This window comes from Panthera tigris, chromosome B1 (assembly GCF_018350195.1).
Source record: "Panthera tigris isolate Pti1 chromosome B1, P.tigris_Pti1_mat1.1, whole genome shotgun sequence".
In the NCBI taxonomy this organism is placed as follows: Eukaryota; Metazoa; Chordata; class Mammalia; order Carnivora; family Felidae; genus Panthera; species Panthera tigris.
This window is the reverse complement of record NC_056663.1, coordinates 110,408,862-110,431,403: the sequence shown is the minus strand read 5'-3', so window position 1 is coordinate 110,431,403 and position 22,542 is coordinate 110,408,862. Positions and strand designations below refer to the sequence as shown.

The 22,542-nt window shown below is 39.8% G+C and overlaps 1 protein-coding gene across 5 annotated transcripts in view; it reads left to right on the top strand.

Annotated features, from left to right (window-relative positions):
* Window positions 1-22,542, top strand: part of ALPK1 (alpha kinase 1) — a 129,630-nt gene that overhangs the window by 66,694 nt on the left and 40,394 nt on the right. For all 5 annotated transcript variants that reach the window (XM_042984027.1, XM_042984025.1, XM_042984029.1 and 2 more), the window contains one exon: window positions 2,901-3,055. In XM_042984027.1, coding sequence (XP_042839961.1) covers window positions 2,901-3,055 — 155 coding nt within the window. The remainder of the gene's footprint in view (window positions 1-2,900; window positions 3,056-22,542) is intronic.

Genomic DNA, 22,542 nt, shown 5'->3' with positions numbered 1-22,542 from the left:
AAATTGTCCTTGCCAACATGGGTGACTACCTCTAGCAACTTCCTCAGAAATAGAGAAGGAACTGAAATCTAAACAGATACATATATATACACACACACATATATATATATACACACATATATATGTATATGTATATACATATATATGCATATATATACACATATATACGTATATATGTATATATATACATACACCATATGTATATGGTATATTTTATTACATCATATGGTATATTTTATATAATATAATTTACTATCAAATTGGCTAACATACAGTGTGTAAAGTGTGCTCTTGGTTTTTGGGGTAGATTCCCATGGTTCATCACTTACATACAACACCCAGTGCTCATCCCAACAAGTGCCCTCCTCAATTCCCATCACCCATATTTCCCCTCTTCCCATCCTCCCATCATCCTCAGTTTGTTCTCTGTATTTAAGAGTCTCTTATGGTTTGCTTCCCTCCCTCTCTCAAACGGAGATATATTTTTTAAATGTATTTCAGAAGCATCATTTATTTCAGTGTGCCACACTGGACTATCCATGTTCTGGCATGATCTGTAAGGAACGGGTAGTGTGGAGGAGGCAAAATGAATTGTACAGAATCAGATTTTCTCCATCATCATGAAAAAAATTGAAAATATTGAGACCATTCAGTGCCAACATATGGTGAAATTTTTTGAATCCAGATATCAGATTCTTGTTGTCATTTGACTACTCATTTGACTCCAGAGCTTGATACTCACAGGCAGAGTGTCCAAATTTATTGGTCAAACTGGGACACTTGAGAACAAGAAGGAGCACTATTAATAAGTACAGGAGGACCACAGAGAACTGTCCTAAGTGAACAGGACTGAATAGTCATCCTATTCCCAACTATTTAGAAATATCATTTAAGAAACTTTCTTTACATACATACTGGAGCATTTCTGGCAATCAGAGGGCCAAGCTTTCCAGCAGATTATGACCACATAGGTCCCTAATGCCATGGCTCTGCTTTCTTTGGAGGAGTGCTATCACACAGTCAGTGCTCCGTAGTTCTGGGTTGCTGAATCAGGAAGCAATGATTTCAGTGTGATATTTATAAATCATCCTCAATAGTCAGTATGGATTACTCACTGGTGTGGCCCATCTGATACCCTCTCAATGCCAAGCAGTGTCTCCTCACCAGCAGTCATCCATACATTTGCCCACTTGGCAAGGACACAGAAAGGCATCATGGACCAAGGCAGAGTTAGGTTTTCTTCCTTCTCTTCTTTTTGTGTTTTACTCTCTCCGTCATATCTCTTTGGTCCTATTTAACATGTCTCATGTAGATATAAGACAGATCCTTTTAACCATCAGGGTGTGAATTACAACAGCGATAACGCACGATGCTTGTCTTCAGGGAGCTCACAGTCCAATGAGAGGACAGTATGGTTTCAGAGCAGTGGGATGAACACTGAAAGGGCATCTGCATTTGGGGACTTGGGAGCACTCAGGAGGGACATCTCAATTCTGTGGGATGGACATCTCATGGCAGGCTGATGAGAAGTACCCAAGTTTGCACTGAGTGCTAAAGCCAGTGGGCCTGAACTTGATCATGAAAGGACTGGGAGAAGGCAATGCAAAAATGAGGACAGAGTATACAAAGTCATTAAAGAACTGTATGCAGGGCAATGGACTGCTCCATTTTTTTTTTAAGCAAAATGGGGATCAACAGTGTGGAAGTTGGAGTGGATGAGGCAAGATAGGAAGCAGGGGTTCAGGCAAGAATTACTGATAATGAAAAGAAGGAAATGGATTTTTTAGGATCTACAGATTTCAATAGCCAGTTAGATTCAAGAAGGAAGAGAGAGCAAAGAATCTAGACTGACTTTTAAGTTTCAGACTTGGTGACTCAGTGAATGGTGGTAGCATTCGTCAAAATAAAGAAACAGATTTAGAAAAAAGACAGTCAGTTCAGTTTTAGATATTTTTGAGTATGAAATGTCTGTAACATAAGCACCTAGAGATTTATAGCTGGCAGTCATATAATCAGGTCCATAATCCCTTATTCAGACCACTTGGGGTTCACATGTGCTTCAGAATTCAGAATTTTTCAAGTTAGGAAGGTAGTATGGAACATGTACCATCTACTACATTCATACTCTGGTGGAAGCTGGACAGCACCTATAGTCAAACATAATTTTTACAACAAAACTTTTGGCTTCTCACTCAGTAAGATAAACAAGACCATAAGTACCCTCTAGTCAGTTCAAGTCTGGTTTGGGTGCCAAACTTAAGAAAAAAACCTTCTAGTTTCCAGAACTTTTTGGGTTTTCCAAGTTTGGACAGGATATTGTGGACCTCTATAATGAGGTTTGGTGCCCAGGAAGAGATCGAATGTGTCTACTAATGTAATACAAAGCCATCCCACAATAAGTTGATACCATTTCAAATTTCATTTTTTTGTAGCCATTGTCAATATTCAGATGTAGTCCATAGTGAAAGTATGAGGTGAGGCGAGGTCTTGGAGAAGTAAAAAGAGGTTGTACAAATTGACTCTCTGCATTACCCAGCTGCCACAAGCCCCAGATGTCATTCCATCTCAGTCCCTTTCTCATTTTACAGGGAAAATAATATTTCCTTCATTCCTTTCTCTGATTCTTCATGCAGAGATAGTCACTGAAGTGCTTTACTTCCTGCTAAAAACCTTTCTTAATGCCTGACTACCCCAATTTACCTGAAGGGCAAAGTAGACCAGGGCCACCCCTGACAGATAGCTTTGCGCTATTATTCTTTGAGTCAGAACCACCAGCTCAGACCAGCCAGCAAGAGGTAGGAAAATTTTTTTTTGCCACTGAGGTGCTTCATCATAACATTGGTAACTCAACAGCCTTTTCTTTGACTGCAATTTCCTTACCTGAACTCTGACCTTTTCAGCTTCACTCCCCAGTGAATTAAGGACCCTGATCCAGGAGGCAAAGGAAATGAAGTGGCCCTTCGTGCCTGAAAAGTGGCAGTACAAACAAGCTGTGAGCCCAGAGGACAAAACAAACCTGCAGGATGTGATTGGCGCCGGGTTGCAGCAGTTACTGGTAGGAAGAGCCACACCACCTGTTCCTCTGACACCCTGAAGTGAGGCATTTAGCCTCTAAGTGGTCTAATAGATTAAATTTCTTTGAAGCATAAGACAGCCCCTACCCTTATGGTCAGCTCTGCCAGATTGACTAATGTGGGGGAAATAGCTTTTAGAAAGCGTTGCCTGCCTGTAAGACCTTCTGTTGGAAGCCAAAGCAAGTAAAAGTGAAGAAGAGTGGTCAGTAGGTCTATCGAGAAAACTGTCATCCTGAAATGTTTATTATATCCCTGGTAGTCCAGAAGCACTGGTTTTGGTTCTGCCGTGTCTCTTAGCATTTTTATTTTGAAATGCTCCTTTTTAAGGGTTGAGTAGCTTGAAAAAAAAATCATTCACCATTATTTCATCAATATGACATGCTGTCCACCATGCCCCTTCCCAAACCCGGGATCCTCCTCATTCCCTTGTCTCCTCACAATGCGGGCTGTTCAGGAAGCATTAAATCAAAGTCATTGACCTGCTTATTCCTCAAATCACTTCTTGGAAATTGATCAAACTGCTATCTCTTCCTTGGATAGAAGAGGACCTCAGGAATAGCACATGAACTCAGATCTGAGCTCAGGTTTCAGCCTTATGTTCTAGGGATGCTACACAGACTGTCATTGTTCTTTTTAGTAGCATTGTTTTTTTACTTACATTCTCTCAGATGATTGTCAAGGAAGAGAGTCTATTAGCTTATCTGTATTTTTTCTCATGTAAAAATATATGTTTTTCTGGACACCAGGCATTACAAGCAACGATAATATCCTAACATTTTTATTGCATCAGTTTACATGAGAATGTGATTTGGGGTCACCCCCAAAACAAGTGTACAGGTATTGTGTTTGCCTACCGAAACAGAAATCTGGGAAAGGTTCCCTGATCTATGTACATATAATGGCATCTTTGGAGACTTAGTAGAAATAGCAAAGCCCCCACTTTTCCCATGACTTACCCCCGCCAAAAATATAAACAAACAGACTGAGGTTAAGCAGACTGGAGACTGCAGGAAAAGGAAAGTGGGTATTTGGAAAGAATGCAGTGGTGAACCAGCGATCTTAAATGACCAGGCTTGGTATATGTGGAAAAGGGGAATGGAATAATAACTATGGTTTGCGTATCACTGCAGATTTTACAAAGTGCTCACACGTATATCATCTCCTTTACTTCTCAAAATGGCCCTCCTGTAATTACCACCATTATCATCCCCATTTTACAGATGAGGGAATTAAGGTGCAGGGAGATTAACGTGCCCAGGGGAACAGACCTCTGAGTGGTGGAGCTACTCCTTCCTCCATCTAGCTACCGATTCTCCTTCAGAAAGCCCCATGTGAGGAACTTGAAAGCACAGGTAGAATCCCCAAGACTTGTTTACTCTAAAGCAAGATGTAGGCTATCCAGTAGAACTTCCTGCGATGCAGGAAATGTTCCATAGCTCTGCTGCCCAGTGCATTAGGCCCCGGCCACTTTGGCTCTCCAGCACTTGAAATGTGGCAAGCATGAGAACTGAACTTTTTTGTGTTATTTAATTTTTAAAAATCAATTTTTATATAAATAGCCATATGTGGCTAGGCCTACGGTTTTATTGCACAGGGCAGCTCTGGAGAAGTGATACTTAAAATGAGACCTCACAGCAGCAGCACTAGAAACTTGTGGGATATTCAGATTCTTGGGCCCCACCCAAGACTTACCAAATCGAAAACTCTGGGCCTGGCAATAAGCATAGACAAGCCCTCCAGAAGATTCTCACGCATGCTAGAGCTTGAGAACCAACGTTCTAAAGAAAAGAGGAGGAAAGTCAGAGAGCCTGATCAGGGATGTGAGGGGAGAAGGAACAAGGTAAGGGGTAAAAGGAGACTCCAATGTGAAGTTTCCAGGAGACCAACCGTAAAAGCAATCTCCTTCCCATTAATTCCAGGAACTTGTTTAAACTTGGGCCAGTTCCTGAAAAGCCATAGTTGCTTCACCTGCTTGGGAAGCCTTGTGTGATTCGGCCGCTGGTGGCGTAGAACGTTCAAGGCTTCCAAGGAAGGTGAGAACAGGACCTCTTCTTTGACCTTTGGGGCTTAGAAAGTTCCTCTGAACTCCAAACATAGGCTGAGAGAGGGAGACACATCACACCATGACAACCAGGGTTTTACTCCTCTTGGTCCATCCCGCAATCACCAGATCCCCCTCGCCGCATGCAAAGCTGTTAGTGACTCTAGATGAAAAACTCAAGATGGTATTTTAAAAACTGGGTCTTGCTGCATTTGGGAGCTAATGTGAGTTGGCAGACAAGCTGTTCATAGTTGTTAGACTGTATTTATTCCTTCTACTTTCCCTCTACATACTGCACGGATGTCACAGTTGGGAAAATAGAGACATACAGAATTTAAGACATTTGTGTCCGGCTCACGAGATCACTAGTGGCAGCTCTGAGAATCAGTCCATTAGGCTTCTTTAGTCCCTGATGTATTTAACCTGGGAGCTTTTTGAACTCTGAGCATCATTTTCTTTCGCTTCCCCAGCAAGCTATAAATTAAGTAACCACACCTCCTAAAGACTCTTAGGATGCTTTCCTATTGTGTCAGACCCCAAGTGCACAATTACTAAACCACTCTGTTTTGTAAATACAGAGCACTATAGCACTCTGTGAACTCATGCTACTTTCGATATCTTAGCTTGCCAAAAGTATCCCGAGTGAATTCCATGATTTGTTTTTGTCCCATTATCTGTTGGTTTCAATATTATTCTTTACTGAAGCGGGCTGGCCATGTTTTAATAATCAATTCATTATGAGATTCTCTTCTTTACATGAAAAATTGGTTAAAGGCTGCTGAGTTTTCTCTTCAGCCAAGTTATGTCTTCTTACGCTTTTTTCCACAAATCTAAACTTGCCATGATTTTCTTTGCCTTGAAATGAATCCTTCCCATAAAGTTTCCCCTCCATTTTTAAAATTAGCATTACACTTAGAGTCTAGCCACTGTTAAGTTTAATTTAATTTAAGTTAATTCCACAAATAACATATCAAAGTTAAGCACAGAATTATGCTGAGTGCCTGAGTTAGTGAAATTAAGGGTCATTTATAATGTTACTCTCTTAGGCTAAACTTAATCAAGAAAAATTATATGTGTTTTATGCTTTGCTTTCTGTTCTCCACAGCCTCTCCCATTTCCTCCCTCCCCACACGCTCCCCCCCACCCCGCCTCCTTCTTCCCCACCCCCAACCTTTTCTCCTTTGGTGTGTGGCCACAGACAGAAATTTATGGCAGGGGCCAACCTCCTTTACACTCCACACAAAGCTCGCTGACTTGAGAGAGTTTGTTCGCTCTCTCCCAGAAAAAACACCTGCAGCACGCTCCCCAAGAAACCTGGAGAGATGGGAGATTAATGTGGCTGTAATAGCTGGGCAGTGTTTTTGGTATTATGCCCTCTCCCCAGGTAGATGGGTCTTTTCCGAGATGATACCAATTATTTATTGCTGAAACATCTGTTGATAACTGCAGCTGCCCTTGTGAAACAAAGCCTATCACGGGGTCACAGGCTATAGGGACCTAAAATCCTACCTCATGCTAGTTTTAGACTATTCAATAACACCCTCAAGTCCATGGGTTACCATCATCTTTAATGTCTCATCATGCCATAGAAAATAGTTTGTAAACACTGCACTGCCCTGCCCTACAGGCTTTGAAGTATTATTTCATCTCCATTGGTAATTTATATTCCAGTGCCATTGTGCTGTGGGAAAAAGAGGGGGAACCTTTTTTGTTTTCCGTTTAATTGTATATCGCCTGACACTTTGACCTGTATTATTAGTATTAGTCAGAAAAAGGATTTTCTCCCTCTCTTATTTAAAAATAAAATTTCAAGGGAAAGTGAGCGCTCCTTCAGCTCCTTTCACTCAAAACAATGTTTACACTCTAAGAGGAAAAGATGAAAAGCACAAGCAATTTTTTTCAAGTGTCGGAGAAGGGCATTTCAGTTTTTGAAAGAGAACAGTAAGGCCCTTATAAATATCATTCAGCAAAACCTTTGATGGATTTTTTTTTTTTTCCAAAAAGTATTGAAGGCATTTACCATTAGCTTCTGTTTAGCTTGGTTTTGGGCGGGCACAGTAGCGTTCTTACTAGTAAAACTCTCCTTGCTTCTGAGATGCCAGGGAATGAAGGCACCGGCCTCTGTGTAGATGCCACCTTTTGTAACTTTTCCAGTAACTTTTACACTTCTAAAAATGATGCTTCCTGCACAAATAAAATATGAAAACAAAACTTTTAAAAAGGAGATTAAGGACATGTTTGGATTCGCATGTCTGTCGCAGTTGAGAGCAGGCTGGGTTGCCGGGCTAAGAGAAGTTGCTGGACAGGCCCTGCTTTTGAGCCTTCCTGCAGATTTGGGCATCCTGATCTTGGCAAGGATCTGGCCTCTCCTCAGCCCTGTTTCTGTGGAGAAAGGGAACTTAAGTTTAGTGGGGTGTCTCTGCAAAGAGATATGGGGTAATTTTTAGAGGTTGGTTAGAGTAAGGTGCAAGGAGATAAAGCAGTCTCAAAATGAGGATTTTTTCCCCATTTTCTCCTTAACTATATAACCATGAAAATGGATAATATGATAACTTTTATTCCACAATTTTTTTGGAAATATCTGTGCTACCAGTAATTTGAAGAGAGACTACAAAAATAAGTAGTTGTTTTCTTATGTGATCATGGGTGAAAAAGCTTTGTGGATGAACAGAGTTTGATAGATTTAACTTCCAGAATGTTTATATGTCTGCAGATAATCTTGTTGTCTTTAACTTGTTGATATTGTTATTTTTAAACTACTTAAAGTACTAAGAGGTCAAAAATTAAAACATAAATAGGAGCTCCTGAGTGGTTCAGTTGGTTGAGCATCTGACTTCAGCTCAGGTCATGATCTCACAGTTCATGAATTCTAGCCCTGCATCAGGTAAGCTGCTGTCAGCACAGAGCCCACTTTGGATCCTGTCACCCTCTCTCTCTGCCACTCCCCTGCTGGCGTTCTTTATCACAAAAATAAATAAGCATTTAGAAAATATATAAAAAAAATTAAAACATAAATGAAAATGAATAAAGATAAGAGTTGTTCATTACAATATTATGGGGAAAGGTTTTTAAAATGGCTAGTATGGGGCGCCTGGGTGGCGCAGTCGGTTAAGCGTCTGACTTCAGCCAGGTCACGATCTCGCGGTCCGTGAGTTCGAGCCCCGCGTCAGGCTCTGGGCTGATGGCTCGGAGCCTGGAGCCTGTTTCAGATTCTGTGTCTCCCTCTCTCTCTGCCCCTCCCCTGTTCATGCTCTGCCTCTCTCTGTCCCAAAAATAAATAAAAAAAAACGTTGAAAAAAAAATAAAAAATAAAATGGCTAGTGTGATTAACCTAAGAGCAGAGAGGACAGGAATAGTATTTAGCAAAAGATGACTATAAATGTATTAGGAAATGAAAAGTCAAGTTCAAGAAAGATACATTGTGTGAGGACTAGGTAAGGTGAGATGCTATCCCTGGAAGCAATAAAATTCTTCTCCATGAATAAGCTCTGGGTTTAAGAAGTTCTTAAAACTAATTTTAAAACATTTATTTCAGGTGTCAGTTTTCATATTAATAATAGAGAATTCTTGGCTCAGATCATGATTCAGGTCATGATCTCACAGTTCATGGGTTCAAGCCCCACATCAGGCTCTGTGCTGACAGCCCAGAGCCTGGAGCCTGCTTTGGGTTCTGTGTCTCCCCTCTCTCTCTGTTCCTCCCCTGCTCATGCCCTGTCTCTCTCTCTCAAAAATGAATCAATGTTTAAAAAATATTTTTAAAAAATAGAGAATTCAAAAGCAGTAATAGGTAATTTTTGGATTATGATTCTTTCAGCAAGTGATTTTTTCAAATGAAGTTTCATCTTCAACTATGTGCCTTGGGGTTTTAATAGTGGAGATCTTTTTCATTAAGATGCAAAAGGCAAAATGAATGCAAGCTGCATATTCACTCATTTACTCAGGAAAACTTTATTGAGTATTAACATGTGCCACACATTTGATATATTGAACACTGAAAGAAAGGCAAAGGAAGTGGAAGACCTAGTTTATGTCCTGGAAAAACCACCAGAATGAGGAGATGCGTCAACCAACCTTTGTCAAAAGCCCTGCTTGTTGGAACAGTTCCTCCCATTTGTCCATCACTTAATATGTGGCAGGTGCTTGATACATATTCTTCTAATTCTTACAGGCTCGGCCATATGACCTGTCTTAGCCAATGAAATGTGATTAGAAGTAACATATGCCAGTTCCAAGCAGAAGCTTTATAAGCCATTGTGTAGTTCTACCACTGGAAGTCTTCCTTTGCCTCATGAACAGGATCATGGCTACTCCCTCAGCCTGGCTTCTGAAAAGGGCAAAATACATGGAGCAGAGTCTCAGAGTTAGAGCCAAACTGCAGCCAATTCTAAATATGAACAACAGCCAAGTAACTTTGTTGTTAAAGGTACTGAAATTTCGGGGTTATCACAGTCTTACCAAGTGATATAGGTTGATTTGTCCCCCACCAAACGCATTGAAGTCCTAACCCTCAGTGCCTCCAAGTATGATTTTATTTGAAAATAGGGCCATTGCAGATGTAATTAGTTAAGATGAGGTTATACTGCAGTACAGTGAGCCCTCAGTCCAATCTGACTGGCGTCCTTAGAAGAGGAAGGCCATGGGAAGGCACAGAGATACAGAGAGAATGCCATGTGAGGACAGCAGCAGAGGTTGGGTTTTGCGGCCATCGGCCAAGGAATGCCAAGGGCTTCTGGCAACACCAGAAGCCAAGAGAGAGGCGTGCAACCTTAGAGGGAGTGTGTCCTGCTGACAACCTGATTTTGAACTTCTAGCCTTGAGAACTTTGAAACAATACATCTTCGTTGCTTTAAACCACACAGTTTGTGGTGCTTTGTTATGGCGGCCACCGGAAACTAATACACTAAAGGAAAGCTGGCTAATGTACATGTGGAAGATAATGCAATAAAAAAACTCTCAAATGACCTCAAGATTCTTAGTATGTGGTCCTATGCCTCTATAGAGAAGAAGGCAAAATATACCACAGTCCACAATCAAGAACAGAATTTGTTCAAAAGGACATTTCAACAAAAATGGTTTCTAAAAGAAAAAAAAAGTAGGGTAGGGTATTTACTATATTATTTCATCCTTAAACGTGGCTGGAGAAAACAGATTGGAAAAAGCCAATCACTCTTTCTATTTCATTCAGTTTCGGGGCTATAGAGCAGTCAACAGTCCACTAACCATCTCTATTTGGATGTCCCAGATATCTCAAGTCCCCTAGGGCCCAAACTGGCTCATCATCTCCCCACTTTTGCTCGCTCCGTCCACCCCATTGTCTCTTCCTCCAGTGATCACAATATCAGTAAATGGTATCATGAACCTCCCAGTTACCCAAATCAAGACCTAGGAATCATCTTTAATTCTATCTTCCCATCAACCCTCATGTCGTATTAATTATCAAGTCCCACCGTTTCCTCATAAATATCTCTCAAATACATCTTCCCTTCTCCAACCCTACTGCAACTGTGCTGGTTCAGACCATGACACCTCCTTCCCAGATTATATCCAACCCTTCCCCTACCTCTAGTCATGTCCCCTGTATAAACAAGAATAGTAAGGTTAGACTGCAGAAAAAGCAATGCCAAAACTTAAAGCAATAAAGGTTTGATTTTTCATGTCTCTATATGTCCATCTGAGGGGGGAAAGAGAGCTCTGCTTCATGTCACTCCCCTCAGGGACCCAGCTTGATGGAATACCTACCATTTAGAATATTGCTAGTTGCCATGGCAGGAGGAAAAGGAAATGATGAATTGCACAGTGGCTCTACATACGTGCATACAGAAATGACCATAGGTCACAGTAAGCGATGCAGTCACAACTCACGTCAAGAAGGCTGGAAAACACCATTCTACCATGTGCTCAGGAGGGGAAGACACAGAAATAGATTGGCAGGTAGTACTCATTATCACCATGACCCACCAGCTTTACTCTACACTGCAACCGAAACCATCTTTCTAAGATGGCAGTCCGCTACTTCTTCTGGCTTAAATCTCTGGGGGAAATCTCAGCTAATTTGAAAACAAGAACTCTTTTAAACTGTACATCTTACAAAAGTACCTAATACTAATCCTGAACAACAAAATCTACATAAATTTGGATGAGCATTTCCATGAAAGTGGTGGGATTTTACTTTTATTTACTTGACTTTTATTCTTTATACATTTTTTTATTCTTCACCATAAACATCTCTTACCATTATGAAAAAGGCAGGAGAGAGAGAGAGAAGAGTATCTGTTGCTCAGTCCCCTTTAGATCCAGATCAGGTCAAGGGCGCCTGGGTGGCTCAGTCGGTTAAATCCAGATCAGGTCAAATGTTCAGAAAAACTTAGGTAAGGGTAGTAAGGTTATGCTGCACCACTTCTCTCACACCAAGTACAGATACGGAATTGCTTCTATCTTAACAATGAACAAGCTAAGGTGATTAATTAAGTGACTCGGACAAGGCATCTTTTGCCGATAAAGGAAGGATTTGAAATTGCAACGTTCTTATTTCTGAATCTTCTCTTCCCATTTAATGGCCTGCCATAAGCTAAGTATCATTCTTCTCTTGTTATGTTTTTGGAGATTATTTTAGCACACAGCTGTGTACCCACACATACACACATATGGAAAATATATGTGTATATATCTACATAATTGGTATGCATGAATACAATTTCTTTCTTTCTTTTTTTTTTTTTCCAAGAGAGTACATGTGTGAGTGCAGGAGGGGCAGGGGGAGAGGGAGAGAGAAAATCTTAAGCAGGCTCGACATGGGGCCCAAAGCAGGGCTGGATCTCACAACCAACCATGAGATCTTGACCTGAGCTGAAATCAAGAGTCAACCGTTCAACCTACTGAGCCACCCAGGCGCCCCAATACAAGTTCTTTCTTTATCAAATGATAGAACATTGAAGCTGGAGGGAAATTTAGAGATCATTTCTTTCAAGCTCATCATTTGGTCAGTGGGGAACTTAAACCCAGAGACAGAAAGAGGTGGCTCACCATAAGTCACAGACCCCATCAGCAAGAGCCACAGGATATGACACCCAGGTCCCTGAATCTCCCTGAATCTGCACACCCCCATTCTTCACACGGGCCTGTGGTAGAACTGGACCAGCCTTTCCTTGCCGCCTTCCTATCCTTTCTGCTGCCCTATAATCTGCCTTGGGCTCCCTCTGCTAACATCATGGGACTTTTTTACTCAGAGCAGAATTAATTAAGACAGAAATTTTATAATTTCCTATTATCAACACTTAAAACCTTAGCTTCATCTGCTGAACCTCATAGTTCTTCTTTGGAAAAGCAACCAGACAAAATGTTCAGATTCATCAAAAATAAATTTCATTCAATAAGTGAAAATTAGGCACCCAGAGAATGGAGTCCTTAAAAGACAAATATTAGCCCCAAGGCCCATGAAGTTTCAGACTTTAAGATAGAGTCTGATTAAAATCACCAAGGATTTAAACCCTGCTCTAAAACTGTGCCAAAAACCGCCCCTTTTAATACGGTACTTTCAAGTTTTAAATTAAAACGATGACTTGTTTTTAAAATTCTACCAACGAAACTTCAGCTGCCACAGAATCGGGCATGCGAGTTATCCCTTTGATGAGGGCTAACCCTATGGCATGAGCTTCATGTCTCCCCATAATGAAACCCCAAGGCTGAGCCAAGTCTTGGAAGAGTTGATCCGAATAAGATGAGCAGACAGAGCAGCCAAGTTCAAAATGCAGGAAATTAACACGTTGCAGTCCCCGGGCAGACAGAAGAAAGCAGTGACCTTCAGAAAAGGATAAATCCTGGGGGGGTGTTTATTCAGTCCTGTCAGCAAGTAAGAATAACATCACCTCCTAAATCTTATAGGTGAAAAAACTAAGGAGCTTACAAATATCATCTCTAAAAATACATCTCCCTATATCTGACATGGATTCTATTAGTTCAAACAATATGAAAATATCGTCTTTGTATGTCAACAAACATCAAACCGTGGCAGTTTCATAGGATTCAATCTGATGTGTTCACAACATACAATCTTGAGAAAAACCCTCAAAAGTAGATTTGATTATGCCCATTTTGCAGATGAGGTGATTGGTTCAGGGAGCTCAAGAGACTCTCCTAAACTATATTACCGAGTGTGGCTAGGCTGAGATATAATCCAGACCTCCCCACGTGCCGCCTCCCTCTGCCTGCCATCATCCTATCATGATGTGAAATCATCTACCCAGCTTATTAAACCAACTTGCCTCACTCTCAAGGGCAGACACCAAAAATTTTTAAGCTCAACAAATTTCTCAGATATTTGGGATTAGCCCTTTCTTTTTTAGGCTATATTGGTACAGCACCAAAGAAAAACTTATGTTATCCCACTGATGAATATATTCTGCATCAGTTGCCTTTGATTTTTGTTGTTGTTTTTGCCCACCCCATCAGGAAAAACATTTTAGCAGGCACCCTGATATACATGTAATTTTTCTTTCTTTTTTAATATATTTTTTAATGTTTATATATTTTTGACAGAGAGACAGAGTGTGAGCGGGGGAGGGGCAGAGAGAGAGGGAGATACAGAACCCGAAACAGGCTCCAGGCTCCGAGCTGTTAGCACAGAGGCCGACGCGGGGCTGGAACCCACGAACCGTGAGATCATGACCTGAGCCGAAGTCGGACTCTTAACCGACTGAGCCACCCAGGCGTCCCCGTTTAATTTTTCATTTAATAAGTTATATGCACGTACTATGCATATGTATACATATTTCTATAGAATGGAAACCTAAGAACAACACAAAGATTAAATGACCACTTTAGGATAATTTTTTAAATTACATTATTGGCATGAGAACTTCTTGTTCAATTTAAAATTATAATCGAATATGTTTAATTAGATGTTATGTTTAACATCTTAGCACTGTGCCTTGAAGATATGGGTAGGATAGGGTTTTTTTAACACTTAGTTTTTTTAATGGCTGTCATAGTTGAAAAACCTTATGCTTCCAACATAAGCAGATCCAAATAAAAGAGGTCAGCTAATCCATACTCCCCATATTTCAATCCATCCATGAATCCTGAAACATCATGTGCTGAAATTCAGCTGCAAATTTCCACATTTTGCAAGTTAATCAGAAGATACTATTTTTTTTAACAAAGGATGTAAAAGCTCTTCCTGCAGAAGATTTTTAAACAGGTTAAAAATTTCCCATTTGTGTGAGTTATCTTTATGTGATGCTTTATTTGGTATGAAGATCACAATGATGAAAACATTTCCAGCCCTCATGATCTGAAAAACATTTTCAAAATACCTTTTGGATAGCATACTGTTGTCAGCCACTTATCACAGGAAAGGAAATTTTGGAGAACTTGTCTGTTTATAAAAAATCTAAACCCTGTAAAGTTGACAATTCTTTAAAGAATTTTGCCTTGAGATGTTTATAGTCTTTCTCCCTCTTATTATGAGTTATTTCGAAGCAGCCGTGATTTATAATACTATCATCTGTCAATCTACTTAACCAGATATGTAGAAACTGCAATACAAGCAACTGAAAATTGAGTTCAGAGTTCTCATTGTTGGCCCCTCCAAGATGAGGGCTCCCTCAGGTAACATCTGTACTAAGGGGCCATCTGACACACAGGCAAAGTAAGGAGCTGGTGTCCATCTACTTTTTAAAATGTCAGTAAAGCTTAATTTCTTTCTTACTGGTAAACTTCAGAGGAGTCTTTTTGAATTGTCTTTCTGTTTTGAGAACAGAGAGATTGTGTACGGCCATACCACCCTGAACGTGCCTGATCTCATCTGATCTCGGAAGCTAAGCAGTGTCGGGGCTGGTTAGTACTTGGATGGGAGAACTGAGACAGTGATTCCACAGATCTACTCCCAATCCACTCTCAAAATAATGAGTTCCTATTTACTGAGCATCTATTATGGAGCATTTTACATACGTTCTCTTTAATTTTCTCAGTAATCTGTACAGTATTATTATCTTTATATATAAGAAGTTGAAACTAAAAAGTTAAAAAAAGTTACCCCAAAGGGGTAGTGCCTCAGTACAATCAAAGCCCCCTTTTTTTTTGCACTGTCCTGCAGTGTCTCCCTGTAGCAACTGCTATGACTAGCTTCCTCATGAGAATAGCCTCAACAAGTTGGCTCCTTTTTCTCTATATATGTACAATCTGTCATATTTTGGAAGTATTACCAACTCAGTTATGGAACTTTGTATATTTATTCACCATTAAAGACTAGAAGCAAAATATGTTTCTTTCATGGACATTGAAAACATCATAGTAGGCGTAAATTACTCCCACTGGCACTGTAGAAGAATTAGAAATCTCTGGGCTTTCGGGAATCATTGTCAGGTAGGACATTAAAAGGGCTTGCTTAGAGCTCAGACTCTTAACATTCTTTCTCAATAGCTCTCTCATTTTATTACTTTGAGCATAAGACTGTGGACAGCTTCCCTTCACTCTTTGTATAAGGCCATATCTTTGCCTAATATGCTTAAAATGCACCTTACTTATACCCGTTTAAGACTTTAATGGCTTATGCCAGAGATTACAAACACTGTTTAATGAGCTGACTGAATCAAGATTATCTGGGTGAGTTTGGGTTGGGGGATGGAAAGAAGGGCAGCTTCTTTAAAATATACCAGGAGATTCTTTATTTTTTTTTTAATGTTTATTTATTTTTGAGAGAGAGAGACGGAGCCTGAGCAGGGGAGGGGCAGAGAGAGAGAGAGAGAGAGAGAGAGAGAATCCAAAGCAGGCTCCAGGCTCTGAGCTGTGAGTGCAGAGCCCAATGCAGGGCTCACACTCACAAACCGTGAGATCATGAGCTGAGCTCAAGTCGGACGCTTAACCAACTGAGCCACCCAGGCACCTCTAACCTGGAGATCCTGATTTAGATCTCTATTGAGACCCAAGAACTTGTATTAATAAAACATCACTATTGATTCTAATGTACAACCTGGTTGAAGTACCACTATTTGACTCCCCTTTTTAAGTATCTTATTTGTCATTAATAACATTTTCTGTAATTGAATCATATTTTAAATAGATTATAGAAGTTCATTATTTAAGAATATTATAGTGAATCATGAAGACTACCTCGTGTAATGCATAACCATTCCTTAGGTTGACATTTCCTAGTATAGTAATCTGAGATTTTTTTCCTTAATGAGGTTTTATTAAAGCAAGGCTAACCCATACTGATTGGACATTTATTTCTGCTGTGCTTATGTGAATGTGATTCCCTTGGACTATAGGACTCTAAAGTGACAGGTGAGTCCTTTTGTTTCTCTAAGTATGCATAGCTGTTAAAATTACAACAGGACAAGTAAGCTCTTAATCCTTTCACTGATAATTAATAGTTTAAGAACCAGTAGAAAGCCCTAAGGAAAATGAGGTCCAAACAGTTCTCTTTGTGCTATACACTGCTACTCTTCTAGCATACGTTTTTGGTAACAATGACAATCTTGATAAAATTAAGACAGTATAGGTAGGGGCTAAGGAAGCTGACTTGGTAACTAGACTGCTTGGGTTTGAATCCAAGAGCTGCCCCTTATTAGCTTTGTCATCATGGGCAACCTATGTAAACAGCATCTACAATGATAGTAATAACAGTACCTACTTCATAGATTGTTTGGAGGATTAAGTGAGTGGATAACATGGAATGTTTAGAATGGTGCCTAGCATTCAATAAATGGTAGCTATTATTATACTATAAGCTAATCGACAAAAGGACATGGCTTAGGGCCAGATATGAGATTTTTATAGTTATGAGGCAAGACAGAAACTCAAGGGAAACAAAAGCAAACATAAACAATTGAGACTACATCAAAATGAAAAGATTTTGCACAGCAAAGGAAACCATCAACAAAACATAAAGGCAACCTACTCAATGAGAAAAGATATTTGCAAGGGTTAATATACAAAATATACAAAGAACTTATACAATGCAACACCAGAAGAACAAGTAATCTGATTAAAAATGGAAAAATAAATGGTCAGGGGACCTGAATAGACATTTTTTTCCAAAGAAGATATACTAACAGCCAATAGACACATGAAAATATTCTCAACATCACTAATCATCAGGGAAATGCAAACCAAAACCATAATGAGATATCCACTTACATTTGTCAGAGTGGCTAAAATAAAAAAGACAAGAAATAACAAGTGTTGGCAAGGATATGCAGAAAAAAAGAACTCTCACACTGTTGGTGGGAATGTAAATTGGTACAACCACAGTATGGAAGTTTCTCAAAAAGTTAAAAATAGACATACCATGTGATCAAATAATTCAACTACTGAGTATTTATCCAAAGAAATTAAAACACTAATTCAAAAAGATACATGCACCCCTATGTTTATTGCAGCATTATTTACAATAGCCGAGATATGGAAGCAACCTAAATGTCTGTCAATAGACCAATGGATAAAGAAGATGCAGGGTGTGTGTGTGTGTGTGTGTGTGTGTGTGTGCGCTTATTTATATTTATATTTATATATAATGGAATATTATTCAGCCATAAAAAGGATGAGGTCGTGCTATTTGCAACAACTTAGATGGACCTAGAGGGTGTAATGCTAACTGAGAAAGATAAATATCATTGGTTTGACTCACATGTAGAATCTTTAAGAAAAAATAAACCAAAAAAAAAGCAGAATCACACCTATAAATACAGAGAACAAACAGTTGGTTGCCAGAGGGGAAGAGGAGTTTGGGGATGGGAAAAATGGGTGAAGAAGAGAAGGAGATATAGGCTTTCAGTTATGGAATGAATAAGTCACAAGAATAAAAGTCACAACATAAAAAAAGGAAGCAAATATAAAATATTTTATGGATTTTTAAACCTTTTGATATTACAGTGTTACCTTTAGTATTAATTTATATTTTTAAAAATACCATTTAGCTGTTAAGAAACTGAATTATTATTCAAAAAAATTCTCTGGAAGGACATATAAGAAATAGATAATGTCAATCACCTTCTCAGAGGGGAGGAAGGAGCCTGGGCCCGGGGTGTCAGACTTTTCACTATATCCCCAAGTGCATTTTGAACTATGTGAATACACTACCTCCACAAAAAAAATAAATGAAATGTAATTAAAAAAAAAAAAGACAGAAGCTAAGATCAAATAGAGTAATCAAGCCTCTAGCTGAATTTTGCTATCAAGATATCAAAAATGACTGAAGTTTTTTCAGATTTATCTATTAATGTATATAGGCAACCTTTCAAACAATGCAAAGAACTTAACATTCCAAACAGTATGTTAGTGAATCTGACAGTTGAACTTCTTCATAAGTCCTTCTCCCGGTACCAGTAGTCACACACCACCACTATTAAAAAAAAAAAAAAAGAAAGAAAAAAAAGGAGAGAAAATAATGTAGCTGTGGAAGAACCCCAGACTACAAAACTGATTGTCAAGCTGGCCTCTTCCTCTACAACCATTGATGACAGCCACTGAGATAGAAGAATCATAAGCGGTGGTGAACCAATATTCTGGATTCTTCCCTGGAGTGCCTTAAGGGCAAAACCTGAGACTCCTTTGCTATTACCACTCACAGAACCCATTAGCTGTTAAGAGGAGTAATATCCACATGAGGTGAACACGGTTCCCAGGAAACAAAGTAGCATCAGTTACAAAGGTCTTCCAGTACCATATTAGATAAGAACTTTTGCTTTTGACCTGACTTGGTACTCTTTGAGAAAGGAGACATCTCCTCAGGAGCCAAGGTGGTTAGGACAAGGGAGAAGAATGCATCTTCTTCATCAAATAGCTCTTCTTCTGGGGACCTATTTTTGGACTTGAACTCAATGTGTTGACTCAGATTATAATGCTAAATGTTTGGTCTAAATATTAAATTTTTAAAAATTTTTTTAATGTTTATTTATTTTTGAGAGAGAGGGAGAGAGACAGACAGGGAGAGAGAGAGAGAGAGAGAGAGAGAGAGAATGCGGGAGGGTCAGAGAGAGAGAGAGGGAGACACAGAATCCAAAGCAGGCTCCAGCCCCTGAACTGTCAGCACAGAGCCCAACATGGGAATCGAACTCATGAATTCTGAGATCATGGCCTGAGCTAAAGTCAGATGCTTAACTGACTGAACCACCCAGTCACCCCTAAATATTAAATTTTTGTTTTTAACTCTGACATTCATCTCTTCTATATTTTCTAAAAACCACCCAATACATTGAGCTGGGAAATTTCATCTTCAAAATGTTTGAAGATCAGATAACACCATGTCTGTCTTTGTTGTATATCCAATGCCTATAAGATACATTTTATATCTTAAATATTTTGTTGGGTGAATGAATAAATTCTCAGTAAATCATATGCCAAGAATCATTTGCTACATTATAAACCTTCATGTGCAAAATTTTCCCCTATAAATGGAGTGTATTGCAATAATGAGTTCCCCTTCATTTTTGAGATTAAGCTCATGGGTCCCAAATCAGTTGAGTTCTGTCCACAGTCAAGTGTCACATCAACTAATATAGACTTTTGATTTTTCTTTTCATTTCGTTTATTTCCAGGTTAAGCACTCTCCAAGAAAATAGTTTTGCTATGATTTTAGAGATATTTTCATAGTTAAAAAATAAGGAATAAGAATTCTAATTTCTCAGGCTTCTCTGACATTTCTTTGTCATTACATGTAACCATGACATTCGTATCAATAATAAATATTGTAGACATTTGTACATAAAGGTAGAGCCAATAGGATTTGCTGATATATTAGAAAAGAGAAGAAGAGTCACAAACTTGGAGTCAAAGCTCTAAAATTTTGTCCTAAACAAATGAATGGATGATTTGTTTTACTGAGATAGAGACACCAAGAGAGAAGCAAGCAAGTATAGAAAATAAAGAGCTCTGTTTTAAATATGTTAAGTTTGAGGGGAACCTAGCTGGCTCAGTTGGTAGAACATGCAACTGTTGATCTGAGGGTCATGAGTTTGAGCCCATTAGGTGTGGGGCCTACTTAAGAAATAAAATAGGGGTGCATGGGTTGCCTAGTTGATTAAGTGTCTGGCTCTTGATTTCGGCTCAGGTCATGATATTAAGGTTGTAGAATAGACCCCCATGTTGGGCTCTGTGCTGAGTGTGGAGCCTGCTTGGGATTCTCTCTCTCCCTCTCTCTCTCTACTCCTCCCCTGTTCACTCTCTCTCTCTCTCAAAATAAATAAATAAACATTAAAAAATTTAAAAAGAAAATAAATATGTTAAGTTTGATATACCTAATTGACAAGTTGGCTGTTATCTAGGCAATCTCATATACAAGGCTGCATTTCAGGAAAGAGACCAAGGATGGTATTCAAATTTGGGATTCACCAACAGAAATGATATTTGAGGCTATGGGACAGTCTAAGTGCAGCTAGAGAAGAGAAGCAGCTTTAGAACTTTTAGGGCATTCAACATTCAGAGGCTGGAGAAGGATACTCCAGCAAAGTAGAGTGAAGAAAAGAAGCAATTGAAGTAGAATGAAAACCAGGAGAACGAAATGCCAGAAGTCACTTGAATAAAAAGGAGGGATTAATTGACTCAACCAAATGCTTCTAGGAGTTGGAATGAAGATTAATAAATGGTCGTTGGATTTGGAGGCTGTTGGCAACCTTGAAAAGCATGGGTTCAGTGGAGTGTTGGGGATGAAAGATATAGCTTTAAGAAAGAATGAGAAATGAGGAAGTAAAGACAGTGAGTTTAGACAACTCTTGAGATTGACTGTAAACAGGGACAGAGACCATGGCATAGGAGCTGGGGAGAGATTGCTGTGGACTGAGTACTTGTATCCCCTCACCTACCCCAAATTCATATGTTGAATTCCTAACCCTCGAGGTGAAGTTATTATGAGGGGAGGCCTATGAGAGGTGACTAAGCCATGAAGGCAGAGCCCTTATGAATGGGATTCGTGCCCTTATGAAAGAGGCCCCAGGGAGACACAGGAAAAACATGGCGTCTGTGAACTAGGAAGTAGGGTCTTACCAGACACTGAATCTGCTGGCGCCTTGCTCTTTGACTTCCCCAGAATTGTGAGAAATAAATGTCTGATGTTTATAACAAGGTTTATACCACCCAGTTTATGGCATTTTATGTTATAGCAGCCTGAACTAAGACAAAGATGTACAAAGATATATGATTAAGGGAAATTTTTTTTTAATTTTTTTTTTAACCTTTATTTATTTTCGAGACAGAGAGAGACAGAGCATGAATGGGGGAGGGTCAGAGAGAGAGGGAGACACAGAATCTGAAACAGGCTCCAGGCTCTGAGCCATCAGCACAGACCCTGATGCGGGGCTTGAACTCACGAACCACGAGATCATGACCTGAGCCAAAGTCGGACGCTTAACCGACTGAGCCACCCAGGCGCCCCTAAGGGAAAATTTTTTAAGATGAAAGACACTATGTCTGTATGCTGATGAGAATGATCTGGTAGAGACGAGGAAATTAATGATGTGGAAGAGAAAAAGGGTGTTTACAGGAATCGTGTCCTAGAGCAAAGAAGGAGGGATAGAACTGAGTATATAAATGGGAGGTTGGCCTTAACCCTGGCAAAGGGACAGTAGGAGGAAACATGGGTTCCACTGCAAGAGGGTTGATAAATCCGGGTAAGACAATAAGAAAGGTCTCTTCTCATTGACTGTTTTCTCAGTGAAAGAAGAAGCCAGGTTGTCCACAGAAAGCATGACACCTTGAGAAGAGAGCAGAAGGTGTGAGTGTAGCTGGACTGTCAGGCTGTGCTGAGGGCCAACTTCATGTTAAGGTCATAAATTCAAAGTGTTATGGTTGTGTGTTTTTCTCCAGCCACATGCAATTACTTGGGTAGAAGCTCAGGTTAGGCAGAAAAGTAGATATAATTTGGGGATTGTAAGTAGCAACAAATAACACTCATTGTCACCTCCTGTGTTCAGAGCCAACTGAAAGATCGATACAAAAGAGCACCCTTCATTATTCTAAAATAGATAGGAGAATGTAGCTTTAGGTATTCAGACAAGTGAGTTGGTAAATTCTCTACCCCAGACTCATTTTGTTGCTGGCAAGTTCCTTCCCTTATTGTAGAACAGGGAGAAAGATTTTTTTTTTTAATTTTTTTAATCTTTATTTATTTTTGACAAAGGCAGAGAGACAGAGAGGGGAGGGACACAGAGAGAGGGAGGCATAGAATCTGAATCTGCTGTTAGCACAGAGCCCAACACAGGGCTCGAACTCACAAGCTGTGGGATCATGACCTGAGCCAAAGTCAGACACCCAACCGACTGAGCCACCCAGGCGCCCTCCCCCCTTTTTTTTTTAAATTTTGTTTTAATCTTTATTTATTTTTGACAAAGGCAGAGAGACAGAGAGGGGAGGGACACAGAGAGAGGGAGGCATAGAATCTGAAGGAGGCTCCAGGCTCTGAGCTGTCAGCACAGAGCCCAACACGGGGCTCGA